Below are 18,898 nucleotides of genomic sequence, written 5' to 3'. Positions count from 1 at the left end.
CCAATTCCAATCATTACACGATACCCTACATTATTAAGGTAAGCGCGCTATGAGCAGTAATTGTACCAAATGTAAAAGATCTTTCGACCCGCGACGTCAGGTTTCTCCTCTCTCGAAAATTTTCCCTATTATGTCCAGGGAACATTATGCGCGCGGTCGTTAAAAACAATTTGATATTATGTCCCATACCGTGTCTACGCATGCTTGACTCCGTGAATCTTTAAAGAAAATTGCTCACCGCGACGTGGCATTCGTCAGACCAACAGCGTGTCTTTCTTCCCAACATTTCAATTTTTCCTTTGTTCCCTTTTCCTGTAAGAGCTGTATCACGAATCATCGAGAAAACACGACGAGCTGTATGACACAAATGCGAATATTTAATGAGCAATTCCCAGTGGAATTGAAGGAGGGAGCGCTCGTCTGGCTCATCTTCCGTCAAGACCCTGCAGTTTACTGAAGAACACCTGGCCGCGCATATCGTCCGGCAATCAACAGGTCCACATATAAGCGCTCGATACGATCTGTCTGCTTTCGAAGTCACCTTCCGCGAAACAACGGAACATGGAGAAACCGACAAGTGTACAATCGAGAAGGACAATCAGTTGGCCGCTCAAGATGTTGCTTTGCCTACTCGGTATCTGGCCAGGCCTGACGTACGGCCTGGTCTGCAAAGCGTTTTGGCTGATTGTACTGGTCATCGGCACGATTCTTCAGTATACGTTTCTCGTCATTCACGCACGCACCATCGACTTCACCATTTTTATGTACGCGTGCGCCTTGACACTGGCGATGAGCACAAAATTTATGAAAATAGCCATTTTCTGGTACAATCAGCGGTGAGACATATATGATAAACCGCGTATCGTACGCGTAGTGTCGATAGAGATCGAAGGTGCTCGATGATTATCAATACACGTGTGCTTGTCGGAAAGCAGGAAGCAGTGTAATCACGGCGAGTTCGATTTTCTTACGGCCGCGATGAGGTAAAAATCGATATCGAGTTAATTGTCATATTTGTAACGTCGCGATTAAAAGCGACCGGTCGGCTCGCATGCATCGCACGCAGCACCGTGGTCGGAACTCATCGCGATTACATCGCGACTCTTGGACTACAGCAGTATGCTCATTGTCAAAATCGATATCCGCCGATCGTGAATGTTGTTAGAATAACCGCCTGTAAGAATGACCGCTTGTAGAAGATTCAACGAGATGTGGAGGACGATGTCGATGAATTGGGAATTCGGCAGCGCTTGCACGAGCGCGATTGACAACGCCGGGAAAATGCACGTCTTGCGCCACTTACCCAACTTCATCGTTGCGTTCAATTCGATGTCCGTGATAATGACCTCCGCAAACACCCTCTCGAACGCGATTCATTACGATGAGGCTTCCAACACAACACGACCGTACATCTTCATGATGCATCTTCTAAACGACATTAATAAACAATCCGTCTATCTAGTCGTGATATTCCTACAATTTTTCTACATGCTGATCATTACCGCCGGCGCCGCCACCATCAATGCGGTTCTCGTCATATTGGTGAGTGCCCGAAGCATACAGGAGATGATTAACACGTTCGCTACCAGATGGAAAGGAGGACAGCCTGATTTAACGTGGCTTCGAACGAAGCAAAAGGTGTTCCGCTGGAAGGAGACAGAATTTCCGGTCCCTTAAGTTGACTCTGGGAACGCTTCTTTTTCTGACCAGAATTCGCTTGCCTCGTTCATCGTCGCGTTAAATCAATTTTTTCTTTTTCATCATCACACATGTACAACGTATCGATCTTTCGCTAAAGATCAAATCAGTATAGATTATTTAACGCCTAATCTTGCTCATCTGACACATCTTATGTATATATATATGTGCATTAAATATGGTAAACCATAATGTGGACGTTTAGTGAACGACCTTCAATTCGAGCGTGGTAGCAAAAGTGTTGAATACATCGAGCACGCTGTCGATTTCGTTTTGTTCTACACAAAATTAAACAGCTTCGTGTGTCTTTTAGGTGCTGTACTTAGGCGGTCAGGTCAACGTCATTTGTAGATGCTTGACGCACATGCCGCAGGGCGAACACGTAGGCATGACGGACGTCATGGTGGTGAAGGAAATAATCCGTAAACACCAGAGCGTCATTACCTTCTCGGAACATATCGAGTCTCTGTACACGTACATTGCGCTGATATTGCTTCTACTCAACACCCTGATCACCTGCGGCTTAGGTTTTATACTTGTCACGGTGAGTAGCAAAGAGATCACGAATCACGGTCGCTGCAGACTGAGTCTTCGTCGACGAGTTCAGTATGTTATATTAATAATACGAGGGTCATTCAAATATAAACCGGACTTTTTATCTGCGGACTCAGAAAGAGCCGCAAGCGGGCCGAGACACTCCAAGCAGTTAGGTAGAGATGTGTGGAAGGAAGTTTCCCTGCAACATTCCACAGTTGCTGTTCCCTCGTCAGTAGCACCATGACTGACTAAGAGGTACCTACGACTGTTGCGCAACGCATTATCGTCCAATTTCTTGCTAACGAAGGCGTCAAACCAACTAAAATTTTGACTAGACTGCAAGCACAGTTTGGTGATGGTACCCTGTCAAGAATCCAAGTGTTTGATTGGGCGAAAATATTTCACAGTGGTCGTAATGCTGTGGAAAACGAAAGTCACGAACGTCGCGACGTCCGCGATCGAGTGTCACTGATGAGATCATTCGGGCCGTTCGCGAACTTGTGCAAGATGACCGGCGCTTAACTGTAGTCAAAATCTCATCGGAGGTGGGCATAAGTATTGGGAGTGCTCATACAATTCTCTCAGAATACCAGCAACCCATTCGCGACATTCTGCTCCTCCATGACAACGCGTGACCTCATACAGCAGCCTTAACCCGCGAAAAACTCGGAGAAATGTACTGTGAAATGAACCTATTCGGTGGAGAAGATGCATTTCCGTTGAAGGAAGCTATGTAGAAAAGTAATATATCGCTTTTGTAATTCCATCTGTTACCAATAAATCTGTAAAAAAGAAATCCGGTTTATATTTGAATGGCCCTCGTAACAAGAAACATCGTGCAGCAGAAAATAGTGCATTAACGCTCGTCGGCGACCACTCGGCCGAGAGAAATATGTCGTTATTGCCGAATTATCTCCCCTGTTGTCGCAGTCGGTCGGGTCGCCCATTTTCGCTAAGATGGTCATGAAGAACCTCATGTTCTACTGCGTGATTAACATGGAGACTTTCATATTTTGCTTCGCCGGGGAGTACATTAGCTCTAAGGTTAGCTATAGCATCGACGATCATCGACAGAACACGGTAATGAGCGTCATGTAATGTACGGCTTCGATTAAGAGGCGTTTCCTTTCTCGCACGCAGAGCAGAGAAATCGGCGAAGCCGCGTACAACTCGCCGTGGTATCAATCCAAGTTTCACAGTCGCATGATTTTATTTATGATAATGAGGTCGCAACATCAGTTGACGATCACGATGGGAAAGTTCATGGACCTATCGTTGGAACGATTCTCCACTGTAAGACGCGTCTCGTTACACTTTCCGCGATATTTAACGTTCGATGATTAAAAATATTCGATATTGTTGCAGATTACAAAAGCCTCGGCGTCCTACATGTCGGTCCTACTGGCGATGTATTGAGGAGAGGGTTCACATTTTTCGTAATAATAAACACTTTGACTGAATGTTACGAGTTATTAGTTATGGATTTGTAGTCATTAGTAGTATTTCGAGATTATCAGTAGTTAGGAATTAAAGAGAATTAGCACACTGTGGTTGAGAAGTGCCTTGTTTCCGTTCAATTCCCAGCACGCAGCGCAAGTATATAGTAGCAGCTCAATTATAAAACGTTCATTCGCGGCAGTCTTTTTTGTCTATACAACCCTCTAACTTTTTCCCCTCATAAAACACTTTTTCTCGTCGCACCCTTCTTCGGAAATCGTTTCTTCGGAAAAACTGGAGATATCTTCTTCGGTGACCTTACACAATTCGCAAATCGATATGCATATCGTGTGTACATTTATAAAAAACTTGAGTTTTTCAAGCAACCTGGCCTTGACCGTAATATCGGGATTGTCGATGAGTTAGAAAATCGTTATTTTGTCCTGTATAATTTTTTATACAGGGTCTGCCAAAAGTTCCGGAACGGCTAATTATTTAAAAAAATAATGATTGTTTAAAACAATGTCTGAAACAAAAGTTGTAGGGCTTAAAAAAGCTGTCAAATATTGATAATTGCTTGACCTTGGAATGATCTTGAGAAACGTTATCAAGGTCGACATAAAAATCTTATATGGAAATTCAAATTTTTTATTACACCGTCTTTTTCAATCAAATAATTTGAACAACTTTTGTATGAAACATTTTTCTATATGCCTAATATTTATTGCGATATTTCCAAGATCATTCCAAGGTCAAACAATTATCAATATCTGATAGCTTTTTCTAAGTCCTACAACTTTTGTTTCAAACATTGTTTTAAACACTCATTAGTTTTTTAAATAATTAGCCGTTCCGGAACTTATGACAGACCCTGTATATATATACATTGAAATATATCGTTTCAAATTTCAAATAACTTTGGTACATTATGTGATAATAAATAATTAAGTAAGTAATTGACGGAATTAATTTCTCTACACCAGGGACCAAATTTTTGAACATTTACTAATTATTTTCCGGATTTACAAGCATGAATGATTAGAATACACAATTCTTTGGAGAAAGAAGCATCAGGTCAACAACCTGGAACATACAAACTTTGCGTGTACAAAGGCCAGTAAAACACTCCGTAAAAACGACTCACTCCACCGATGCGCGTAGTATTATTATTTTCCCTCCAATATTTCCTTCTTTAGTAGCTTACTCCGCGAGTTCCTCAAGGGACGTACGGTTGGTTTTCATATATACACTTACATCAATTCCAATCGTTACACGATACTGTATATTATTAAGGCAAGCGTGTTGCGAGCACGCAATAATTATACCAAACTTAAAAGGTCCGCGTTGTCGAGTTCCTTCTCTCGAAAATAACTTTCCGTAATATGTCGAGAGAATATTATGCGCGCGGTCGTTAGAAACAATTTGATATTACGATGTCATGTACCGCGTCTACGCATGCTTGACTCCGTGAATCTTTAAAGAAAATTGCTCATCGCGACGTGGCATTCGTCAGCCCAACAGCGTGTCTCTTTTCCCGACATTTCTATTTTTCCTTTATCCTCTTTTTCTGTAAAAGCAGTACCATGAATCATCGAGAAAACACGACGAGCCGTATGACGCGATTGCAAATATTTAATGAGCAATTCCCAGTGGAATCGGAGGAGGGAGCGCTCGTCCGGCTCATCTTCCGTCAAGACTCTCCAGTTCACCAAAGGGAACTTAGTCGCGCATATCGTTCGGCAATCAATAGGTCCACGTATAAACATCCCGTACGATTTGTCTGCGGATCCGATACATTTTTTTGAAGTCTGCATAATAACGAAACATGGAGAAATCGACAAATGTACAATCGAGAAGGATAATCAGTTGGCCGCTCAAGATGTTGCTTTGTCTATTCGGCATTTGGCCAGGCCTGACGTATGGCCTGATCTGCAAAGCTTCTTGGCTGATCGTAATGGTCGTTTGCACAAGCCTTCAGTACACGTTCCTCTTCATTCACGCGCGCACCATTAACTTCACTATTTTTATGTATGCGCTCGCAGCGTCACTAGCTATGAGCATGAAGTTTATCAAAATAGCCATTTTCTGGTACAATCAGCGGTGAGATATATATGATAATATGCGTGTTGTACGCGTAATGTCGATAGATATCGAGAGTGCTCAGTGATTATCAGTACGCGTGTGTGCAGCGGTGCTTGTCAGAAAATCGCAAGCGGTGTAATCACGGCGAGTTCGATTTTCTTACGGTCGCGATGAAGTGAAAATCGATGTCGAGTTAATTGTCGCATTCGTAACGACGCTATTAAAGACGACCGTTCGGCTTACGTACGTGGTTGCGTGCGGCATCGTGATCGAAGCTCATTGCGATTACATCGCGACTCTTGGACTATAGTAATATGCTCATTGTCAAAATCGAAACCCGCCAATCGTGAATGTTGTTAGAATAACCGCCTGTAAGAATGACCGCTTGTAGAAGATTCAACGAGATGTGGAAAACGATGTCGACGAATTGGGAACTCGGTTGCACAAGCGCGATTGACAGCGGCGGGAAAATGCACGTGTTACGCCATTTACCCAACTTCATCGTTGCATTCAACTCGGTGTCCGTGATAATGACCTCCGCAAACACCCTCTCGAACGCGATTCATTACGATGAGGCTTCCAACACAACGCGATCGTATATCTTGATGATGCATCTTTCATTCGACATTAATAAACAATCCGTATATCTAGTCGTGATATTCCTACAATTTTTCTACCTGCTGATCGTTTCCGCCGGCGCTGCCACCATCAATTCGGTTCTCGTCACTTTGGTGAGTGGTCGAAGTGGCGCAAGAGAAATGATTAACGCGTTCGCTACTAGACGCAGAGAAAGACCGACTGAATTAGCGTGACTATGAACGAAAGGCGTACCGCTGGAAGGAGATAGTATTTTCAGTTCCTCTAGTCGAATGTGAATCTGGGAACGCTCTTTTCTTCGACCAAAATTCAATTGCCTCGTTCATCGTCGCGTCAAATCAATCTTTTCTTTTTTATTACCACACGTATGCAACATATCGATCTCTCGCTAAAGATCAGAGCCATCTGTGTGCACTAAAAAAAACGGTCGATCTTGCTCTGTCAGTTTGACATATTTTGTACGTATAAATACAAACGTGCATTAAGTATGGTAAGACATAATGCGGACGTTTAGAGAACGATCTTCAATTGAGCATGGTAGCAAAAGTGTTGAACACATCGTGCTTACTATCCACATCCTTTTGTTCTAAACGAGAATAAACAGCGTTGTGTGTCTTTTAGATGCTGTATTTAAGCGGTCAGATCGACGTTATTTGTAGATGCTTGACGCACATGCCGCAGGGCGAGCACGTGCGCATAACGGACGTGACGGTGGTGAAGGAAATAATCCGGAAACACCAGAGCGTCATTACCTTCTCGGAACATATTGAGTCCCTGTACACGTACATTGCGCTGGTATTGCTTCTTCTCAACACCCTGATCACCTGCGGCTTGGGTTTCATACTTGTCACGGTGAGTAACACAAAGATCGCGATAGCGAATCACGCTGAAGACTGAGTCTTCGTCGACGAGTCTCTCTGTGAATAGTATGTTATATGAATAATAACAAGAGATATTGCAACAACGTGCAACAGAAAACAGTGCGTTAATGCTTGTCGGCGACCACTCGGCCGAGAGAAATACGCCGTTATTGCCGAATTATCTTCCCTGTTGTCGCAGTCGGTCGGGTCGCCCATTTTCGCTAAGATGATCATGAAGAACATCATGTTCTACTGCGTGATTAACATCGAGTCTTTCGTGTTTTGCTTCGCTGGGGAGTACATTAGCTCTAAGGTTAGCTATAGCATCCGCGATAATCGACGGTACACGGTAATGAGCGTCATGTAAGGTATAGTTTCAATTAAGATGCGTTTTTTCCCATACGCAGAGCAGAAAAATCGGCGAGGCTGCATACAATTCGCCCTGGTATCAGTCCAAATTTCATGGTCGCACCATTTTGTTCATGATAATGAGGTCGCAGCATCAGTTGACGATCACGATGGGAAAGTTTATGAACCTGTCGTTGGAACTATTCTCCACTGTAAGACGTGCCGCGTTACATCCTTTGCGATATTTAAACGACAATTGCATTTGCTTTGATAATTAAAAACGCATTTTCGACATTCTTACAGATCACGAAAGCCTCGGCGTCCTACATGTCGGTCCTGCTGGCGATGTATTGAGAAGAAAGTTCACACATTTCATAATAATAAATACTTTGACTGAATGTTACGAGTTATTAGTTAGGAATTTGTAGTCATTATTAGAATTTCGGGATTATCAATAATTAGGAATTAAATAAAATTAGCACACAATAATTGAGAAATGTCTTATTTTCATTCAATTTCCAGCACGCAGCGCAAGTATAGCAGCTCAACTATAAAACGTGCATATGCGGAAGTCTTTTTTCGTTGAAACAACCCTTTGACTTTTTCCCTCCGTAAGACATCTTCTCTCTTTGCTTCCTTGGGAAGTGCTTCTTCGGAAAAAACTCGAGATATCTTCTTCGATGACCTTACACGATTCGCCAATCAATACACGTGTCATGTGTACATTTACAAAAAGCTAGAATTTTTCGAGCATATGTCGCTTTTGACTGTCTTGCGCGTATCAGCGATTGGAGACGGTATTATGCGATAATTATTACGACGAATAGTTAATGTGATGTTTGATTTCGGATATTATCTAGACACTTGGATCTTTCGAGTATCTGCCGTCTTTTTGCGAATCTCAAATACTTGACTACCGTTGGTACGATGAACAATAACCCAAATCAACAGAGACAAAATCAGCTGTTGTTAAAATTGGTGACAGATGACAATTGAATATTGTTCGAACATTATTCGCAATTTTCTATCGCGTCGATCTGGGTAATCAATTATTTATAAATCTTAATGAACTTGTTGAACACAAATATACCCACACACCTAATACACATACACACCTAATAATCTTAGTAAGAAGTGTTTCGTATACAGGGTGGAAAATTTGTATACATGATCCGATTCCTCGCACCCCGGGCTGATATGTAATTCACCAAGCGCTTTTAAATTCCTGCTGGACACAATACGGTTACGACTTCGACTGACGGTACGGTTGACACTTCACAACGACTGTGTCGCGTGCGAACGAACGCGTAGCGAGACACGTGTACTTCTGTCGTACCACATCTTCCCGCTTTCGACTTCTACCCCTCTTTTGACTTCGGAACTTCCCTGCAGCATGACGGACTACCGGGGGGCATGCATCATCGCACTCATGTCCGCACAAATCGTTGCATATTTAAACGAGGCGATTCACGGTTGCATCGCCAGTGGCTGAGAAGGAGAGAGATCGCCTGACCGTTCCCTCTTCTTGTGCATATCAAAGTTGCCACGAAGCTACGACAAGTGTACAAGTATATGTGAGGGCTACACGCAGCATGGTAAAAAATATTGAGTGAGCGGTTACTATTGGTCGATCGGTGTCGAGGCTGCGCCTATTTGATGACCTCTTAAGACCTCCCAGTCTTTACACTGGTGACTCTGTAATGTACATCGCGTTGTCATCGAGAGCGTAGTCCATCGGGAACGTAGTCCTTTTATTCATCTCTGACAAACGGTCGGTTTTATGCATTGTCGTATATAGACGAGAGGGAAGGAGAAAAAGAGAGAGAGAGAGAGAGCAGATAGGGAACAATGACGCGTAAAAATACCATCAACCGCACGACAAAAGTTATACTCACTTTATGCGGCATGTGGCCAGGAGCTTGCTGTGTGATGGTCTGCAGGGCTTATTGGATCATAGCATTAGCGACAGACGAATTCTGTCACTATCGGTATTTCTTATTGCACTGGCGTACCGATGACCTCTTCGATTTGACGGACTGTTTCAGCAGTTGCATAGCGCAGGTCAAAGTAATTACTAAATTCTTAGTCTTTTGGTTCAATCAACGGTAAGCAAGGGAATGCAATACAACGAATAATTTGCGAGACAATGAAGCTAAGCGTAACGATTTTTTTCTTGTCAATTAATACGTAAGCTGATCACGAGTGTTCGTGACGTCGAATGAATAAAATAATCGCGTGGCCAACTGTTGTAGCTGCAAATGTATTCATTTCCTAGATAATAGATTGAAGTATATAAATATATACAAAATATGTAAAAAAGATGTACACATATTTAATTTTATAAAAAGGAAGAAACTAAAATATGTCTGATAATTTCGTGAGGTTTGATAAAGACACAAAATAAATCTTTACGAAACAAACATTACGCTGCTGTGATGCGGAGGACATAATCGATTTTTTAATCGTTGACAGAAAATTCGTCAACATCTTGACAATGATGGCGGAAGATTGGCGCGACAGTGCCGACAGTGACGTCGACATGCGTGAAACAACATGCAAAGCGAAATTATCGAGTCGCATCACTAACGCGATGGTCACTCTTCACGCGATAACAATTGTTGTATATAGCAGTGGGGTCATCCTGGCCGACGTCGATATCAACGATCGCGAGAACATGCCGCCTCTTCTGTTAAAAGTGGAAGTTCCTATTGATATACATTCGCAATACAGATACAAAGTACTATTAGCCGCGCAATTTCTGTACCTCTTTATAGCCGGCTGCGGGGCTGGCTTGGTGAACGCTCTACTCTTAACTTTGGTAAGTTGCAACGACGACGTCGGTACTCGTCGACGACTTATACAGAAATTAGCAGCAGCGACGCTAACGATCGAGCGACAGCTTCTCTGTGAGATTTTTGCAACCCTTTCCCCCATTCTGTTTTTGGATCATTTTAAGTGATAAAATTACTGTTTCTGACAAATCGCGAGAATCGACACGCGTCGTCTCTCGCACCTAAGTCTCCGATGAAGAGAACACATTTGTGCTTTCTGGGGACGGCCACGCCGCTCCGTCAACCGAGTCCCGACTTAAAATGTCAACACGTTGAGGAGATCTAGGTGTTAGTTGCCAGTTATACGCCCCATTGATTTCCTTCCGACCGGTCCCCACGACCGTCCGGAACAATTAATGTTTTCAGATTCTACACGTGGGCGGTCAAATGAACATTTTGCGTTGCTGGTTAACCAAGCTTGTGCCCAAAGAGAACGAGCGGAAACGCGAATCCATCGTCATCATGACTAATAAAATTATACAAAAACATCAGAAAATTATCATCTTCTCCGAATACATTGAGGACTTGTACACGTACATCGCGTTGGTGCAGTTTGTGTTGAACACGTTGCTAATTTGCACGTTGGGCTTCATTATCGTAACCGTGAGTAAAAATTTTTTTAAGTATCAAATGTGAATGAAAATATATATAGCTATAACTTTTATACTGTTGAATAATATAATAGGATAGTTTAAATTTAATCTCATAAATTTCTCCATTTATTTATTTATAAAAGATTAAGATATAAAATTATTTTATTAATTAATTTTTGTGTGTCTCCTTACGTACATTAAGTAGAAAATGTCAACCACTTTGCGAGCAAATTTTAATAATTTTTTACACGTTGCTGCGATGTTACAGTCGATTGGCAATCCCGACACCAAGGAGCAGTTAAGAAAGTCCCTGTTATTCTATACCGTGACGACCCTCGAAGCGTTTATATTTTGCTTCGCCGGAGAATATCTGAAAAACAAGGTCAGGAAAGATAATTACGAGGGTGATAAAAAGTACAGATTATTTCATTTTTGTCGAAATGAAACAGGAGGTACAAAGCTTCTCTATTGTTATCTGTACTGTTATCTGTATTGTTATTTGCAGAGCAAGGCAGTGGGGACCGCGGCGTACGATTCCTCATGGTACGAACTTAAACCCGAGAATAGTCGTACCTTGATACTCGTGATATTGCGAGCGCAGAAGCAATTGACGCTCACGGTGGGGAAAATCATGGATCTCTCCTTAGAATCCTTCACGAGTGTAAGATTCAGCACGCAAAACAGTTCGGAGTGACAGTCGCGTGTCTATTCGTATGAATTTTTTCTTTTTTCTTTCTTGCGACAGGTTCATCGCGGCAACAATATTTAAAGAACATTTTTTTTTTATTGCGATACTAGTAAAAATGACAAGAGAATAGAAACACGTTAATCAAAAGACGTTACTGTGTATAGATCATGAAAGCTTCGGGATCGTACTTGTCGGTGTTACTGGCGATGCAGTGAGCGTTGTGTACAGTTCGGACGATTTCAAGCGATATAGTCGTGAAACATGTGTATCTCGAAGGAAGTGCGAATATGTCTTCACTAGTGATGCAATTGCATGGCGTGACGCGACGTACTTCTCTGCTCGCGCGATCTCTGTGAAACGTCGCTAGCACGAGAGTCGCAACATGATTGTGAAGTAATACAAAGCTATAGTCTTTTCCGAGTCGTTGTTGTTCATACAGAGATTTCTTCATAGAACCCGATACACCGATACTCACCAAGTCACTTGATCCGCTTCGCAATTAATGAAGAACCAGATACCAATGTCGACCCGCCGGAAGCCGGAAGCGCCAACTTGTGACAACAGCAATACGAAACTAACCGCGAAGCATGTTTCTTCTCGCCTGCTTGTGAACATTGACGTCGCTCTCTCGGATCACCTCCGCGTGTAGTCTCACTCGCGACTCACTAATGACAGGCCGCGTTGACATTCGTTGATTTCTTATAAACAAACCCCCGCGTAGAACACACCCTCCGACGTTCGTGCGAAAGCCGACCGACACCTCCGCCGTAACGCGACAGGCTTCCGATGGCGCGTCCACCCTCACGACTCGACGACTTTCCTCAAGTGCGACGGGCGCGACTAAACACCCTGCACGTTCACCACCACGTATCTATGGCCGGACGAATCATTGCATATTTAAACGAGAGTAGAGCGCATCACCGGTGTTCGAGAGAGGGTGGGAGGGAGGGAGCAATCGGTCTGCCTATTGTTTTTTCGTGTATCAATATCGCGAAAATACATATTGAGAGCGTACCCGGAGGAGGGAGAGCTGTAGACCGCACGACATAACAATATTTTATGAGCGGCTTCCATTGGTCGAACGGTCGAGGGGAGTGCACTCATTTCATGGCCTCTCGGGATCGCTCAGTTTTTACGCTGATACCTTATAGTACAACATCAAGCTGTTATTAAAAGATCCATCGGCAATTCATTGGGGTCACAGTCCCCCCTCTCTTTTATCTATCTCTCTTTCCTTCTATCTCTCTCTCTTTCTCTCTCTCTCTCTTTCTCTCTCTTTCTCTCTTGCCCTTGCCCTCTCATCTGTCATCGCAAAGATATCCGTCCCGTTACGTATGCTCCGATGTTTTTCCCCGTTCACGAAAACGATAGCGGACTGAGACACAATGGCGCGCAGGAGCACGATTAATCGCACGTTACAATTAATGCTGACTGTATGTGGTGTGTGGCCAACCACATCGGGCATCGCGATTTGCAGGGCATATTGGGTGATCGCGTTAGGAATAGACGAAGTCTGCCATTATCGCTACCTTCTGCTGCACCTGCACTCGAATGATCTGTTTGACCTGATGGACTGTTTCAGTAGCTTCCTAACTCAGGTGAAGTTCAGCACGAAGCTGATTATATTCTGGTGGAATCAACGGTAAGAGACAGCAGGTTGCGTTCGCGATGTTTCCGGAACCAAGAACCAAGAATCAAGAACAGGGTTCTCATTATCTGTCGAGGACGCCGGCAGATGGGAATCCGTCGATCCTCCGTCGAATTTCTTGATTCTTTGAATCAAGAAACGTCTCGACAGAGAGTTGACGGTCTCCCTGTCTGGCGTTGTCTAGACGAACAATGCGAATTCAGCCGAAAATCAGGGTCCCACGCGACAGAGAGTCATCAATTCCCAATCCGATGGATTTCCTGACGATTATTGCGCAGGAAGTTCATGCGAATATTGATGATGATGGCCGAGGATTGGGACGATTGCGCCAATAGCGAGGTCGACGTGTGCGAGCCTACATGCAAGGCTAAACTATCATCTCGCATCACCAACATGATGTTCACCCTTCACATGTTAACCATCGTAGCGTACAGCGCCGGCATACTGTTGGCCGACGTCGACTTCACAGATCGGCAGGCCGAGTGGCCGCTCTTGCTGAAAGTGAACCTCCCCGTCGACATCAGCACCAAGCGCACGTACAGGCTACTGTTGAGCGCACAGTTCGTGCACCTTATCATGTCCGGCTGCGGCACCGGCTTGCTCAACTCGTTGCTCTTGGCCTTGGTAAGTCGCGGCGTCCGTTGTTGAAAGTAGCGCGTAATTCGGCAATTTAGCGCGAGGTGAGTAACGTTGCCGCTTTTCTCTCTCCTTCATTTCCGCGTTCCCTTCGCTCTCCTTTCATTGCCTGATCGGCTTAATGAAGACCGTCGGAATTATTATTATCTCAGACTCTGCACGTGGGCGGTCAAATGGACGTTCTATGCTGTTGGCTGACCGAGCTAGCTCCCGAGGAGAGACGCGTGGAAAGACGCGAATCGATCGTCGACAGAACGAGCAAAATCATACGGAAGCATCAGAGGATTATCCACTTCTCGAGATGCATCGAGGATCTGTACACGTACATAGCGTTGGTGCAATTCACGTCGAACACTGTGCTGATATGCTCGTTGGGATTCCTCATCGTGACCGTGAGTCGAGTCACAGCGTTTAATTGTGAATGAAGACGAACTCGATCAATCGCATTTCCGATTTCCGGCGTCCGCGTTCACGTTCCCGTTATTACGCCTCTCTTCCGTAATTCTCTCTCCTCGCCTTCTTATGTGCATGAGGGGTAGTATTGATTTGTACTGCGGTTTTGATGATTCTTTTGCCTCGATACTTCGGTATTGCAGGCGATCGGCAGTCCCGATGCGACGGAGCAAATAGTGAGATCTCTCTTATTTTACACTGTGACGAATCTGGAAGCGTTTATATTTTGCTTCGCCGGTGAATACCTGAAAAACAAGGTTAGAGACGAGCTGCAGTGATGCCCGTGGCGATGAACTTGGTATAACGGGCTGCCTCGAATCCGTTTGCAGAAATAACGATCGCACATTCCATATGATCGTCTCGTGGCCTCTCAACTGAATTATCGCTAATTAATTAACTATCTTTACAGAGCAAAGCTATCGGGACCGCAGCGTATAATTCTGCATGGTACGAGTTGAAGCCCGAAAACAGCCGTCCCTTGATATTCGTGATATTAAGAGCGCAGAAGCAATTGACGCTCACAGTTGGGAAAATAATGGACCTCTCTTTAGAATCGTTCACAAACGTAAGACTCGCGCGTAATACGCAGCATAATTTTGGAGAATAATTGCGTAGGAACACTATGTTCTCATGCCGGTGTACTCTCTTCTTTTTCCGTTTTATATAAAATTCGCCACTCGCTTGGGCGCGTGAACCTTTTGCCAAGCTTGTAAGAATCTCTCCACGACGATCTCCTCTTGGCGAATATTTTGTGTTGATGTTCAAGAGCGTATTTTTTTAACAATGTTTTCTTTTTACGATAATGCGACAGTCTGCAAATGTATATATTTATCTGTAATATAAGGAGCATAACTCATTATAGATCATGAAAGCCTCGGGATCGTATTTGTCGGTCTTGTTGGCGATGCAATGAACACACACACATACATAGCGTTCAGTCGGAAGATTATTGAGCAGTAGTCGTGAACCGCATAATACCGCATGTTGTGAAAATATGCTCTCACTAATGATAGACAATAATAGCGAAAAATATTTTTCCATACACCGAGAGATACTCCGCGACAGTGATAATAGTTTTGAGAGGAAAGATGTGAGAAACAATAAATCAAGCTAAACCTCAACCGTTTTGCCTTGAGACACGCAGCTTCATTTAGCACGAAACGTCATGATTAATCACGCAAGGCTATATGGCGCACGAACTGCTTCCTTGCACAAGAGTCTCTTTCGATTCTTTCTTTTTTTATTTTGCCTGACAAACGTCTGAACAAGACTAACTGACGAACGTGCACTGTGATGCCTACAACCGCACGAATTATTACATATTTAAACAACTGATGGTTCCAGCAATATCAAGCAGGAGTGAAAGGGGAATGATCCTTGTGTGGTTCTTTTTCGCGCATCGAATTTATGAAAAGCCGCGACGAATATCGAAGGGTTGCAAGCATCACCACGTGAAAAATATTTGATGAAAGTCTTCCACTGATCGGTCGTCGTCAAGGGTTTATTTATTTGATGTTCTTTTATGTTATGTATTCGATTTCGAGATCCTATAATATATAACTTTAGATACTATATAACTTTAGTCACCGACGAGATACTATTATTAGGAGTGTGAATTAATTCGGTCCGTTTTTTCTTCCAAAAAAAGGCTTTAGTATGAAAAAACATGAAAAAGTACACTAATCAAAGTATTTGCCATCGCTTACTATTATTTTTTCCCATTTGTCTGGCAGTTGTTGCATTCTGTGACGGAAAAACGACTCGTCCTTCGAAGCGAACTATTCATTGAGCCATTTCTCTATTTCTTCATAATTGTTAAAGTGCTGGTCCGAAAGCCCGTGTGTCATCGATCTGAACAAGTGATAATCGGATGGAGCAATGTCTGGTGAATATGGCGGGTGAGGTAAAACGTCCCAGCCAAGTGCTTCCAAGTGGCCTTCACAATCTTTCCAACATGTGGCCGAGCATTATCGTGCTGGAAGATCACTTTATCGTGTCTCTTTGCATATTCCGGCCGCTTATTCTTCAATATGTTGTTTAAACGGATCAATTGTTGTTGGTAAAGTTCGGCAGTGATGGTTTGGCTCTGTTTTAATAATTCATGATGCATTACACCCTTCTGGTCCCACCATATACACAGCATTACTTTCTTGCCGTGAATATTCCACTTTGGTATCGATGTGAATGGTTTTCCTGGGTTGCTAATGGATTTCTTTCATTTGGGAGTATCGAAATATATCCACTTTTCGTCACAATACGATGCAAAAACCCTTTTCTTTTTTACCTGGTAAGCAAAATTTCAGACATGGCTTTTCGCCTCTCGATGTTTCTTTCAGATCGTATGGCACCCATCTTCCTTCTTTGTAAATCTTTCCAATGGCTGCCAAACGCGCAGAAATTGTTGATCGATCAACATTCAACAATTGCGCGAGCTCATGTTGCGATTGACACGGATCTTCATCGATTAGCGTCTGCAATTCCTCGTCCTCGAACTTCTTCGGCTGACTTGGACGAAATTTGCCATCGACACTGAAATCATCACTTTTGAAACGTCGAAACCATTTTCTGCATGATTTATCGGTGGGAGCACTTTCACCATAAGCTTCTATACGAGCATTCGATGAGCTTCAGCGGCTGTTTTCTTCAAATGAAAACAGAAAATGAGAACTTCCCGGAATGATGCTTTTCTGGCTCGAATTTCGACATTTTCGAATCAGATAAACACGATGTTATTGTTACAAACTCAAACGTTTATCAACTGAATATTATTGCCAGATATCAAAACTAAAACATAAAGCCTTTTGCAGACATTAGAGGTTAGAAAATTACATAGTACAGCAATTGACCGCCAGATGGACCGAATTAATTCATACACTTAATATATAAAGACTGTTGGTTTTACGGAATTTAGCGTACCAGAGAAATCTCGCTGTGCATTAGCGTCCTCTTAGGAATATTATGGACGGAATATGAAACATAGCTCGAAATAAGCATGGATGGTAACAAATATCGAATAATGAGGAAAATATATCGGAAAGTATCAAAAGACTATCAATACGGAAAACAGGTCAAATGTGTGTATGCGCGTATGTCTCCTAGGATTAGGAGACATGAGAAGATTTGGAATAAATTTTATTTTAAATATATACACATGTTGGCATCCTTGAGTTAATAATTCGAAGTTGAAATAATACTAAAATTGCAGTCGAAGATATATGTACAGAATGTTTCACGAATTTCTTCCTTAGGAAAGATTACTTTAAGATGTTCAAATTAACTTAAAGTTACTTATAGTTACCTAAAGTTACTTATAGTTAACTATAAATTACTTACAGTTAGCTATAGGTAATTTTAAATTAATTTGAAAATTTAAAGTAATTTTTCCTAAGAGCTGGCTCAGAGGAATTCATGGAGTCATAGAGCGGATTAAGATAAATATAAAATTCCCATATCATTTTGCGATATTCGCAATATCTCCCGAAATATTATAGGAATGTAACGAATGAGCACGCGCCGAGATGATATCAAAAAAGCATCAAAGCCGCTCGGCCCAAAGCGCGGCCAATTGACAGCGCCAACAGCGATTGTTGCCAGCGCGGCGAGGGGAAGGACAATGAGCTACTACTTGTATTTTATCTCGCCGTTATTCGTGTTTTATCGTCTTCGTAGTCTTCGTCATCGTTTTCGTAGTCCTCGTCGTCGTCTTCGTCGTTTTCATCGTCGTCTTCTTCGTTTTCGTCCTGGTCTTCGTCGTCTTCGTTGTTTTCATCGTCTTTGTCGTCTTCGTTGTCTCCGTCGTCATCTTCGTAGTCTTCGTCATCTTCGTCGTCGTCATCGTCGTCGTAAAAATTGTTCTTCGACACTCTGTATACAGAATGTCTTCTAATAATTGTTGCAGAGCTCATGGAGACATAGAGCGGGTTAATGCAAACATAAAAGTCCCATACCGTTTTGCGATATTTTTAAAGGTCATGCTACAATACGTGTCGTAAGTTGTAAGCCGTAAGAATTGGCGAATCACAGTCGATTATTACAAAAATAACCGGCTATAATTGGTCAATTTTTACGGCTTACAACTTACGACACGTATTGTAGAATGACCTTAACAATTATGCAGTTATTAATTACAAAATTCTAACGAGTAAATGCGCGCTAGGATGAATGATTGGAGAAGCGTCGCAGCTGTTCGGGTCACAGCGTGGCTTAGTCGATTCAACAACCGCTAATGGCATGTGTCGAGAGACGTAGGAGCGGCGAGATAAAACATGAATAACAGCGTGTTGTCTTCTCTTCGCCGTGCATCGGCAATAGTGCTAGCTGTATTATGTATCTTGAGTGTAGCTAAAGTAGTCGGTATCGCTCTTCAATTACCTGTGGGCCCTTTGGCTCCCCCCCCCAACCCTTTGGCTGATACGAAAATTTACCCAGGGCTGTCAGTCTTTATATTACTCGTCGGTGCTTTAATCATAATAAACATATTTTGAATTAAG

The 18,898-nt window shown here is 42.9% G+C and overlaps 4 protein-coding genes across 8 annotated transcripts; all 4 read left to right on the top strand.

The window, feature by feature from the left end:
* The first annotated feature begins 300 nt into the window (after positions 1-300).
* LOC105186033 (odorant receptor 4) lies at positions 301-3,793 on the top strand. 2 transcript variants are annotated; one of them, XM_025308020.1, is made up of 6 exons: positions 301-764; positions 1,197-1,542; positions 2,012-2,242; positions 3,166-3,279; positions 3,376-3,528; positions 3,601-3,793. In XM_025308020.1, exons 1-6 carry the CDS (start codon positions 562-564, stop codon positions 3,649-3,651), a joined length of 1,098 nt encoding a protein of 365 aa, XP_025163805.1. In that variant the 5' UTR covers positions 301-561; the 3' UTR covers positions 3,652-3,793. The 2 variants fall into 2 exon arrangements, with proteins under 2 accessions (XP_025163805.1, XP_025163804.1); XM_025308019.1 differs by having other exon boundaries at positions 301-836.
* Positions 3,794-5,328: 1,535 nt separating this feature from the next.
* Positions 5,329-8,039, top strand: LOC105186034 (odorant receptor 4). Of its 3 annotated transcripts, none has more exons than XM_025308026.1 (6): positions 5,329-5,772; positions 6,146-6,485; positions 6,973-7,203; positions 7,411-7,524; positions 7,619-7,771; positions 7,863-8,039. In XM_025308026.1, the coding sequence occupies exons 1-6, from the start codon at positions 5,498-5,500 to the stop codon at positions 7,911-7,913; spliced, it is 1,164 nt and encodes a 387-aa protein (XP_025163811.1). In that variant the 5' UTR covers positions 5,329-5,497; the 3' UTR covers positions 7,914-8,039. The 3 variants fall into 3 exon arrangements, with proteins under 3 accessions (XP_025163811.1, XP_025163813.1, XP_025163812.1); XM_025308028.1 differs by having other exon boundaries at positions 5,329-5,589; positions 7,863-8,035; XM_025308027.1 differs by lacking the exon at positions 7,411-7,524 and having other exon boundaries at positions 7,863-8,035.
* A 1,173-nt stretch (positions 8,040-9,212) lies between these two features.
* Positions 9,213-12,091, top strand: LOC105186028 (odorant receptor 13a). The gene is made up of 6 exons (XM_011145963.3): positions 9,213-9,664; positions 10,032-10,377; positions 10,757-10,993; positions 11,252-11,365; positions 11,489-11,644; positions 11,836-12,091. Exons 1-6 carry the CDS (start codon positions 9,408-9,410, stop codon positions 11,884-11,886), a joined length of 1,161 nt encoding a protein of 386 aa, XP_011144265.2. The 5' UTR covers positions 9,213-9,407; the 3' UTR covers positions 11,887-12,091.
* An 814-nt stretch (positions 12,092-12,905) lies between these two features.
* LOC105186029 (odorant receptor 4) lies at positions 12,906-15,880 on the top strand. 2 transcript variants are annotated; one of them, XM_011145964.3, is made up of 6 exons: positions 12,906-13,313; positions 13,598-13,943; positions 14,108-14,347; positions 14,552-14,665; positions 14,818-14,973; positions 15,271-15,880. In XM_011145964.3, exons 1-6 carry the CDS (start codon positions 13,057-13,059, stop codon positions 15,319-15,321), a joined length of 1,164 nt encoding a protein of 387 aa, XP_011144266.2. In that variant the 5' UTR covers positions 12,906-13,056; the 3' UTR covers positions 15,322-15,880. The 2 variants fall into 2 exon arrangements, with proteins under 2 accessions (XP_011144266.2, XP_019698307.1); XM_019842748.2 differs by lacking the exon at positions 14,552-14,665.
* Positions 15,881-18,898: the final 3,018 nt, after the last annotated feature.

Source organism: Harpegnathos saltator, unplaced genomic scaffold (assembly GCF_003227715.2).
Source record: "Harpegnathos saltator strain DR-91 unplaced genomic scaffold, Hsal_v8.6 scaffold133, whole genome shotgun sequence".
In the NCBI taxonomy this organism is placed as follows: domain Eukaryota; kingdom Metazoa; phylum Arthropoda; class Insecta; order Hymenoptera; family Formicidae; genus Harpegnathos; species Harpegnathos saltator.
This window is presented reverse-complemented; position numbering and strand designations above follow the sequence as displayed.

Excerpts from the sequence above, each read along its gene's own strand:
- LOC105186028 (XM_011145963.3), top strand. The coding sequence starts at position 9,408 with ATGACGCGTAAAAATACCATCAACCGCACGACAAAAGTTATACTCACT. Across the intron at positions 9,665-10,031 it reads GTCTTTTGGTTCAATCAACG|AAAATTCGTCAACATCTTGA; the intron begins GTAAGCAAGGGA and ends AATCGTTGACAG. Across the intron at positions 10,378-10,756 it reads ACGCTCTACTCTTAACTTTG|ATTCTACACGTGGGCGGTCA; the intron begins GTAAGTTGCAAC and ends TAATGTTTTCAG.
- LOC105186033 (XM_025308019.1), top strand. The coding sequence starts at position 562 with ATGGAGAAACCGACAAGTGTACAATCGAGAAGGACAATCAGTTGGCCG. Across the intron at positions 1,543-2,011 it reads ATGCGGTTCTCGTCATATTG|GTGCTGTACTTAGGCGGTCA; the intron begins GTGAGTGCCCGA and ends TGTGTCTTTTAG. Across the intron at positions 2,243-3,165 it reads TAGGTTTTATACTTGTCACG|TCGGTCGGGTCGCCCATTTT; the intron begins GTGAGTAGCAAA and ends CTGTTGTCGCAG.
- LOC105186034 (XM_025308026.1), top strand. The coding sequence starts at position 5,498 with ATGGAGAAATCGACAAATGTACAATCGAGAAGGATAATCAGTTGGCCG. Across the intron at positions 7,204-7,410 it reads TGGGTTTCATACTTGTCACG|TCGGTCGGGTCGCCCATTTT; the intron begins GTGAGTAACACA and ends CTGTTGTCGCAG. Across the intron at positions 7,525-7,618 it reads GGGAGTACATTAGCTCTAAG|AGCAGAAAAATCGGCGAGGC; the intron begins GTTAGCTATAGC and ends TCCCATACGCAG.
- LOC105186029 (XM_011145964.3), top strand. The coding sequence starts at position 13,057 with ATGGCGCGCAGGAGCACGATTAATCGCACGTTACAATTAATGCTGACT. Across the intron at positions 13,944-14,107 it reads ACTCGTTGCTCTTGGCCTTG|ACTCTGCACGTGGGCGGTCA; the intron begins GTAAGTCGCGGC and ends TTATTATCTCAG. Across the intron at positions 14,666-14,817 it reads GTGAATACCTGAAAAACAAG|AGCAAAGCTATCGGGACCGC; the intron begins GTTAGAGACGAG and ends CTATCTTTACAG.